Source organism: Oncorhynchus kisutch, linkage group LG20 (genome assembly GCF_002021735.2).
Source record: "Oncorhynchus kisutch isolate 150728-3 linkage group LG20, Okis_V2, whole genome shotgun sequence".
Lineage (NCBI taxonomy): Eukaryota > Metazoa > Chordata > Actinopteri > Salmoniformes > Salmonidae > Oncorhynchus > Oncorhynchus kisutch.
In genome coordinates this window covers 43,850,329-43,860,022 of record NC_034193.2, presented here as the reverse complement: position 1 = coordinate 43,860,022, position 9,694 = coordinate 43,850,329, and the positions used below count along the sequence as shown (strand labels likewise).

The window sequence follows — 9,694 nt, the reverse complement described above, 5'->3', positions numbered from 1 at the left end:
ATGATGGAATTGACAATGGGGCCACACAAAAGGCCACCCTTGGGAGAGCCTGTATGTCCCTCGGCATGCTGGGAAAAAAAGAGAATAACAGGAACAGATGTTGTTGAGTAACAGATGCCCTCTGGCCAGAGTTCCGGCACTACCAGCCAGACCTTCAAAGGCTCGATCTGGAAAGAAACAGATTATCTATAGCGTTTAAGAAAAGCAAGCTTTTTATATTGTCTTTCATATAAATTGGTTAGGATCGAAGGGATGTAGACTTAACAGAAAACGGTGAAATTGGTCAACAGTAAAAATGTATTACTTGTTTTTAGAATGGGATAAAACCAAACATAAAACAAAGAAGAGATTCAAAACTATTTTGATAAGAATAAATATGCTTGTTTTTGGTCAAATAATCAACTGTAGGACAACAAGTTGGCTTGTAGCCATAAGACTTTATTTGGAGAAAGAAATGTTTGAAATGTTTTAAAATTCAATAAAGTCATTGAAGTACGTACATGTAATTTTCTCATAAAAAGTTATATCATGCCTTTTAGCTTTTCCATACATAAAACGTGGTATACATATCACGATTGGTGCTTTATAAAAAACTACTTATTTTCTTATGACATATTTGACTTGCAGTTATACTCAAATTTGCAAAAAAAAAAAAACATTTATCACCCCCTTCACTCAAAGAAAGCTAAATAAAAAAGGCAAAACACAGTACATCATTACAATGGGATGCATTCTTCTGACATGGCTTTAAGCACACATAATACAGTACTGTACACAGGTCCACCTCAGACAAAATGTACAAGAAACATTTGAGTTGCTGAGGATACAAAAATCTCTGGAACAGCCTAATCACCTGTTTGTTCACAAGGGTCAGCCTGAACTATATGCAGCACAGATTTAACTGATCTATAAATCATGTCAACTTCCTATTAACAGGGTTTTAACAGATTCCCATTATAGAGATTAGTGAACAGTGCGTAGCTCAATGAGATCATCATGATCAAGCAGAATGTTTCTTCATTGTGAGGGGACATTTTATGTTAAAAGTTTAAAGTGAGGACCAGAGGGAATCTTAAAGGGGTTTAGCTGGTCTCACTGGCTCAGTTGGCTTTTATGTCTAGTGGGGTCTATATACTGCATATCTAAAATCATCTTTAAGGTGGGAAGTTGGAAACAAAAAACAAAACATTCTATGTTCTCGAATGATATACATTAGTAATATTAGGGCAAATATATTTTTCTAAAGGCAAATATCTAGGGTAGGACAACATATAAAGCAGAATTAAATTACACAATGTGCAAAAATGTATTGTGCATAGTAATTATTGTCAAATTGTAATAAATATTACCGTGGTACTCAAATCCACTCTGGGTGATTGTATTTCCTCATTATTTATTTAGTTACAATAAAAACATTTTAAAGTATTAAATGAAGCCGTTGGAGAAAAAAGTTATAGTTCTCAGCAACAAACCTTCCCATTCATTGGCAAGCGCCCCAAAAGCACATATACAGTTGAAGTCGGAAGTTTTCATACACTTAGGTTGGAGTTTTTCAACCACTCCACAAATTTTGGTGAATAAACTAGTTTTGGCAAATCGGTTAGGACATCTACTTTGTGCATGACACAAGTAATTTTTCCAACAGTTGTTTATAGACAGATTATTTCACTTATAATTCACTGTATCACAATTCCAGTGGGTCAGAAGTTTACATACACTAAGTTGACTGTGCCTTTAAACAGCTTGGAACATTCCAGAAAATGATGTCATGGCTTTAGAAGCTTCTGATAGGCAAATTGAAATAATTTGAGTCAATCGGAGGTGTACCTGTGGAAGTATTTTAAGGCCTACCTTCAAACTCAGTGCCTCTTTGCTTGACATCATGGGAAAATCAAAAGAAATCAGCCAAGAACTCAGAAAAAAATTGTAGTACTCCACAAGTCTGGTTCATCCTTGGGAGCAATTTCGAAATGCCTGAAGGTACCACGTTCATCTGTACAAACAATAGTACGCAAGTATAAACACCATGGGACCATGCAGCCGTCATACCGCTCAGGAAGGAGACGCATTCTGTCTCCTGGAAATGAACGGAATTTGGTGCAAAAAGTGCAAATCAATCCCAGAACAACAGCAAAGGACATTGTGAAGATGCTGGAGGAAACAGGTACAAAAGTATCTATATCCACAGTAAAACGAGTCCTATATCGACATAACCTGAAAGGCCGCTCAGCAAGGAAGAAGCCACTGCTCCAAAACCGCCACAAAAAAGACAGACTACGGTTTGCAACTGCACATGGGGACAAAGATCGTACTTTTTTGGAGAAGTGTCCTCTGGTCTGATGAAACAAAAATAGAACTGTTTGGCCATAATGACCATTGTTATGTTTGGAGGAAAAAGGGGGAGGCTTGCAAGCCGAAGAAAACTATCCCAACCGTGAAGCACGGGGGTGGCAGCATCATGTTGTGAGGGGTGCTTTGCTGCAGGAGGGACTGGTGCACTTAACAAAATAGATGGCATCATGAGGGCGGAAAATTATGTGAATATATTGAAGCAATATCTCAAGACATCAGTCAGGAAGTTAAAGCTTGGTCACAAATGGGTCTTCCAAATGGACAATGACCCCAAGCATACTTCCAAAGTTGGGGCAAAGTGGCTTAAGGACCACAAAGTCAAGGTATTGGAGTGGCCATCACAAAGCCCTGACCTCAATCCTATAGAACATTTGTGGGCAGAACTGAAAAAGCGTGTGCGAGCAAGGAGGCCTAAAAACCTGACTCGGTTACACCAGCTCTGTCAAGAGGAATGGGCCAAATTTCACCCAACTTATTGTGGGAAGCTTGTGGAAGGCTACCTGAGACGTTTGACCCAAGTTGACCAAAATAATTTAAAGGCAATGATACCAAATACTAATTGAGTGTATGTAAACTTCTGACCCACTGGGAATGTGATGAAAGAAATAAAAGCTGAAATAAATCATTCTCTCTACTATTATTCTGACATTTCACATTCTTAAAATAAAGTGGTGATCCTAACTGACCTAAGACAGAATTTTTACAAGGATTAAATGTCAGGAATTGTGAAAAACTAAGTTTAAATGTATTTGGCTAAGGTGTATGTAAACTTCCGACTTCAACTATTAATAACCCCACATACACACGGATTAAAAAGCCGGATAAAAGTACAGATTTTCTCATTTATCCCAAAAAGTGTCACTTATAGTTGAAAGATCCTTTTAAACTTTTAAAAATGAATTACCTTATTGTTTTCGTCATTAATAAATCACAAATGAGCGACAAATAAACTCAACAATGTAAAGGAATATTATGTAAAGAAAAATTGTACGGTTCTAAAAGGAAGGGATTTCAGTTAGCTTTAGTTCCCTCTGTTTTGCTGTTTGATGTAGCTATTAAACATGTGTAGCATAATGCCTGTCTTTGGACCGCCGAGGTATTCTTTGAGGTGTGTAAAACATGCTGAAACATTTGTCACATTTCAAAATAAAAGTTGTGTCCTTAATTTATTTCCTGTCTCTTCCTGTTTCGAGGTATATGATCCTGGGCCGTCCAGTGCCTCCTGCATGTAATAGTCTTCCTATGTCGTCTTGATGTAGATTCATTCGCTCTTTTTTTAATCGGTTCATCACCCTGCACTCTTTTTCTAGCCTATTTTGCTTTCTCTCTCCCTCCCCCTTTTCTGTCTCTCGCTTTCTTAGCCCTCCTACATTTCCTCCCTTCAATCTCCTGCAATTAGTCTCAAACAGCTTTCTCTCTCTCCCTTTTCCTCTCCTTTTCTTCCCCAATCCCAAACCAGTTATCTCCCCCCTTTTCCATTATTGGCAACTCCCTCTTGCATATCTGCAAGTGCTTCATAGGTGTGAGTAATATGGCACAAGCCCCATCCAGCCTCCAATAGGTCTAGATGGAGCATCCACCATGTTGCTCATACCTAGCAATCCTCTCAGATCAGGAAAGGGCTCCAGGATAGGGGTGACGGATCAGTTTGGAATTGGGCCCTCCTCTCCCTCTCTCTCCTTCTAGGAGGGCGGCCCGTGGCTGGGCATGTTGGCCATGGTGCCGCCCATCCCAGCTGAGCCGCACATGCCAGAGGGTCCTGCCAGGGCTGGAGGGCTGTGTTTAGGGGTCTGCTGGAGGCCCTGTCCTTGCCCTTGGCCCTGGGTGGCCCCATGGTGGGTGTGTTGCAGGGCGTGGCGCTCCAGCAGGGTGCGGTGGGTGAATGCCCGGTGGCACACGGTGCACTGGAAGGTGCGCTCGGCCCGGTGCGTGCGCATGTGCACGTTGAGTGAGCTCTTCTGTGTGAAGCGCTTGCCGCACACAGAGCACTGGAAGGCGCGCACGCCCGTGTGCACCACCATGTGCTTGAGGAGGTAGTCGCGCAGGGAGAAGGAGCGCCAGCAGATGCTGCACTGATGAGGCTTTTGACCTGAGGCACACACAACAGAAAATAGGATATGTTAGTATGACATAGGTATCACAGTAGGACTATCTGTTTTGCAGCGTTTTAACATGTATATACAACAATCATGAACAGTAAATGTTTTAAAGGAAGTGATAGTAACTAGTATATATAGAAAGTGGTGGCCTACCGGAGTGTATGAACATGTGCTTGCTGTAGTTCTTCCTGGAACGTAACGATTTCCCACAGTGAGTGCAGTCGAAGGACGTCTCAGATCCCTGGGAGGAAGGTGAGGGGCCTGGCGTGCCACAGGTTGACAGAACAGGGGTCATTGGTGTCGGGGGCAGAGCCTGTTGGCTGTGCTCCGTTCCTGCCATGCTGTCAATAACCATCGGTCCGCCCACAAAGAATGAGGCTGATGGCTGTGATTGGCTGACTGGGTACTGAAAAAGTAGCTGAAAGGGAAACAGGAATTTAAATAATGGCCACCAACGACTTTCATGATTCAATTTTACAAATTGTTGCAATGACTATTTTAAAAGTGTTTACATTTGTAACTGACCTGGTTGTTGATGGACTGTGAGGAGGTAGGGGGAGACAGTGGCTTGTTTCCTCTTCCTCTGGGGTTGAAGGACAAGGCCTGAGCCGGCTCGTTCTGGGGCCAGAAAGCCTCAGGGGAGAAAACTCCAGCCTCATCATAGAATACACCCTCCTGTAAGACAGAGAGACAAAATTAACTTATGAGTATTACCTAATTTAATTGACCCTAATACATAACCATGAAAAGTCTCTAAAACTGTGATAATGATAAAAGAATGAGTATAGACACTTTTATCCAAAGCAATTTACAGATTCAGAACATCCAGCCCATATGGGTTTTGAACCCACAACCCTGGTGTTTTTTGCCAGCACCATGCTCCAACATCAAGTTACTGTGTAGAACAAGACAAGACTTACCTGGCCGAAGGTTGCCATGGATTCCTGTGTGCCCTCCTGCCCTTCAACTCGTCTTCCCTCCTCCAAGCCGAAGACCCCTCCATCCGGCTCCTGCACTCCTTCATCCTTCACCACCACTTCCTCTCCTACAAGAACCTAAGAGAAGGTAAAGAAAAATATATAGTCAATTAGAGTATCGAGACAAAATTTGGTGCTTCAAACTGTGGTGTATGGTCAGGAATGTGAACAGTAAAAAGAGAATTATAAACCGGGTTGTTCAGGCCCTGAATGCTGACTGGCTGAAAGCCGTGGTATATCAGACCATATACCATGGGTATGACAAAAAAAAACTTGTTTACTGTTCTAATTAGGTTGGAAACCAGTTCATAATAGCAATAAGGCACCTTGGGGGTTTGTAATATATGGCCAATATACCACGGCTAAGGGATGTATCCAGGCACTATGCGTTACATCGTGCATATGAACAGCCCTTAGCTGTGGACTATTGGCCATATACCACACCCCCTTATTGCTTAGATATAATTTTCTCAATGTATAAATGAAGAAAAAAAGGTACTTTTAGAAACTAAAAGGGTTTGAAGAACCCTTTTGGATTCCAGGTGGAACCCTTTTTGGTTACATGTTCCCCATTGCATCAAAAAAGGGTTTTTACCTGGAACCAAAAATGGCTCTTCTATGTGGACAGCCGAAGAACCCTTTTGGAACCGTTTTTTTCTGAGAGTATACAGAATTGGCTTAGGTATAATGTAACAACAACTGAAAAGAGGTGCTAGCTGGCACTACATCCAAGACTTAACATGTTTAATGACCCATGGAAGGGGTGTTCACTGTAATCAGTCCATGGAACATTATCTAGGAGGACAGCCTAATATAAGACTTCTGGACAGCAACTTCCTTTCAATTATGTTTATTGCTGACACGTTCAGATCTATAGCTTAATTCCAGCAATGACACAATGAGGGTAATTGCCATCTAGAAATCCTGCTTTATTCACTTTAGGATGTCTGGCTGCATATCTGCCTGCATATCTGCCTGCCTTGCAACTGTAACCATGGGGATCTTACCTGAAGCCTGAGTGGCTGCCTCTGCTTGCGGCTGTGTCCTCCTGCCCCTCTGTCCCTGTCCAAGTCTCTCCCTCTGTGATGTCCATCCATCTCCTCCGCCTCGCAGTATCTGTCCATCCCCACGAGCTCCTCCGAGAGGTCAGCCGCATTGCTGCGGATACTGTCCCGGCCAATGCTGTCCACGCTGCTGACACCAGAGCTGCAGCCGACCGAGAGATTCCCTGAGCTTCCGCCATTCGCGCCGTTAGCGGTTGCCGCTAGCAGGTCTCTCAGCTTGTACCTCATATCCTGAGTGCAACTTGAGTTCTTCATGAGGACTCCGCCGGCCCCTGAGCTTAGCCCGTCAGCCCCACAGAGGGCCCCGGGGCTGCCCATGTCAGCTAGAGCCATCAGCCCCGCTGGGTTAGCCTGCCCAAGGGCGCCTCCTGGGCCACTCTCACTAACATTAACAATCAAGTTTGATCCGCCCAGTCCTGTGACCATGTTGCTCGCTCCACAGTCCCCTAAGGCAAAGTTCGAGAAGCTCTGATAACCCCCACCACCGCTGACTCCACCACCACCACCACCAATACAACCACCACCGCTGTCCCTACCTTTACCCCCTCCCCGCTCCTCCTGCTTGGGCAGGACCCCAACTGTCATCCCCCCTCCACCTCCACCCCCACTTGCTGCGGCTGCTGCCGCAGCAGCAACCTTCCTCTGGGAGATGATCTGGGTGCACTCGTCGATGACCGTCTTAATCTGCAGGATGCTGGCGGCGGTGAGGATGCAGAGAGCCTGTGACTGCACCACCACTAGCGAGCCGCTGTACATAAAATCCACCAGCTGCTTCACCGTCTCAGCGGGGACCAGTGGCGGCACCGAGATCTCAGAGTGGCCCAGCAGCAGCTTGTCCTGGAAGAAGGGGCTACCAGCGGCCAGCACGCAGGCGTGGGCACGCAGCGAGGCATCGTGTATGCGCACCGTCACATCGCAGAAGAGGCCTTCACGCCGCTGCGTCCGTAAAGCCTCCAGAACAGACTGGCTGGAGTTGTGCAGGTGGATGTAGTGCACCGTCTCTGTGCCCGCAGCCATGGCCTGAGGATGAGGGACAGGGTGGGTGGGGAGGTGATGCCGGGAGAGTGTCTGTCGGCTCTGAATCAGCTTGAAGGGGAGGGAAGGCAGGGAGGGAAGTGGGTACGAAGCATGGGCCACTGCGGGCCGGGTGCCTCCCCTTAAACACTCATCAGGCTCCTTAGAGGTAATGAAGTTGTATCCACTGTGTCTGCAGGTATAATAGAATGTGTGAGGTTAACTGAGTGAGGACCCTGCTTTGGTCAGTGGGTTTCCTTGGAAGTCATGCAGGGCTCCCCTAACCATGCAGTCTGTCACCTCAAGCTCTCAGTGCAACCCTGCTGGAAGAAAATATAAAATTGTGTTCAACAGAGTATTGTATGTGCTGTTAACATAATATAACTGGTCTAGCTAAATCCTTACAGTATTTTGTTTTTATCTCACAGGTACAAAATGACATTTAATAGGAAATAATTAGCAGGTGGCTGTGGCCTATATTAAATGACCACAGGTAATATGCCTGACTGACCATGACAAGTGATTTATAAGGGCGGGAATAAGTGGGCGCGTGGGGCAGACAACAGCCCATATGCTAATCATTTTTTGGAAGAATTATCTGCATAGCTAACTAAAGCCCTTTTTGTGTAGTTGAGTGACAGTGGAAAGAGAGGTATGTGTGAATTGCAATAATGTCGATGATATAAATGTAATGCATCATGATATTATATTTCGTAAGACATAGCTATGTCAATAGGCCTATTTCAGACACAAATATCTATGCAACCAGACAGGCAAATAACTGTCAAATTGTCACAGTAAATGCTACCATATGCTAGCTAGATATCAAGCTAATGTTATGTAGGTTGACGTTCTTCTTTACGAATTCAGTCTCGTGAACGCACAAACGTCTTCGGTGTGCATTTGCATGAACAACTACGAGCATGTGGTTTGTAGAAATTTATTGACATTACAATACATTATAATAACCAAAGCAGACACCTACCAGGGTCCAATTTGCATGGCTAACTTGACTAGCTGGCCACTGGTTGAAAATGGCAAGCTAGCTACAAACTAACGTTACCGTTAGCTAGCTAGCTTCCTGGCTAGCAGTCTTCTTGCATTGGTCTTCGACCTATTTAATATCGACAATTATTCTACCTTATTTACATATCTGCAGTGTGTAGCGATAATAATAAGCGTATATTAATATGCATGCCTTTCTGTAAACAAATATCTAACAGCTAGAATTAGCGCGTATTCCTCCAATATTTCTGCTGCAAGTACAGTGACTGCACAGACTTTGTGCAGAATCACACACAGATCTGTATGCATATGGATGGTTAGCTACATGTAGTGCATACTTGTAATGCATTAGCTCAGCGATTCTCAACTGGTTGGTTGTGACGGAGGTTTTGAATGGTTCGCGAGTGTCTTGAGTGAAAAATAAATATTATTATTTGATTATTTGTAAATTAAAAATGCTCCAGTCTGAACTTAAACTACTAAAACCCAGGTAGAACGTGTGTAGAAATGATAATGAACCTATATGTTTTAATAATTTAACAACTGAACTATTTTTCAATCACAGTATTCTCAATGTAGTTATTAGCAGCGCTATGTAGTTGATTTAGACGTCTCAAATCAGTGAGAGCTTAACATTCTTCATCAAGAATATGGGCAACATGGAATGATTGACGATGGAAAAATGTGGGACTGTTGTTCCCAGCTGATAATTGGTACATTTACTATCAATTTAGCATTACATTTTGGCGATGCTAATATTGGATGGCAACTGAGACAACCTTGTTCAATTTGTGTCCCGAGGCAAAACCATTCGAGAACCACTGCTTTACCTAAACTAAGTTTAATATGGAATTTGAAACACCATGTTTAACTTGAATTAATTCAGCTTTTTCTTTGGTGATAGCCAACAAGGAAGAACCCTTGAGAGAACCCTTGAATTCTGTCTATTTAGATTTAAAATAGTCCATCTATCATTGGAGTTGTCTTTTGTCATCTCTTGAAGGTTGTAGAATCAGCTCCACCTGTACAGTGAAATTCTAAGAAAGAGACATCTCCACAGTATTTACTGCACAACAAAATATAATTTAATGAATTCACATGTCACAGTTTGAAACACAAATCTATTTTGATATATAAAATAAAAAGATCCAGTACCCTCCATTTGTCTCAGAATAAGGCATGC

At 43.2% G+C, this 9,694-nt stretch overlaps 1 protein-coding gene across 2 annotated transcripts; it reads right to left on the bottom strand.

The window, feature by feature from the left end:
- Window positions 1-417: 417 nt before the first annotated feature.
- On the bottom strand, window positions 418-8,812 carry LOC109865769 (zinc finger and BTB domain-containing protein 45-like). 2 transcript variants are annotated; one of them, XM_020454205.2, is made up of 6 exons: window positions 8,492-8,812; window positions 6,436-7,829; window positions 5,372-5,506; window positions 4,977-5,126; window positions 4,605-4,869; window positions 418-4,441 (listed from the first exon to the last, which is right to left on the bottom strand). In XM_020454205.2, the coding sequence occupies exons 2-6, from the start codon at window positions 7,507-7,509 to the stop codon at window positions 4,035-4,037; spliced, it is 2,031 nt and encodes a 676-aa protein (XP_020309794.1). In that variant the 5' UTR covers window positions 7,510-7,829; window positions 8,492-8,812; the 3' UTR covers window positions 418-4,034. The 2 variants fall into 2 exon arrangements, with proteins under 2 accessions (XP_020309794.1, XP_020309793.1); XM_020454204.2 differs by having other exon boundaries at window positions 3,047-4,441; window positions 6,436-7,826; window positions 8,492-8,794.
- Between the last annotated feature and the right edge of the window lie 882 nt (window positions 8,813-9,694).

What these genes read in the sequence shown, in the direction of transcription:
- LOC109865769 (XM_020454205.2), bottom strand. Translation starts at nt 7,509, where the DNA reads ATGGCTGCGGGCACAGAGACGGTGCACTACATCCACCTGCACAACTCC. An exon ending in GGCAGCCACTCAGGCTTCAG is followed by an intron (nt 5,507 to 6,435) that starts GTAAGATCCCCA and finishes ACCTTCTCTTAG; the next exon opens with GTTCTTGTAGGAGAGGAAGT. An exon ending in CCATGGCAACCTTCGGCCAG is followed by an intron (nt 5,127 to 5,371) that starts GTAAGTCTTGTC and finishes TCTGTCTTACAG; the next exon opens with GAGGGTGTATTCTATGATGA.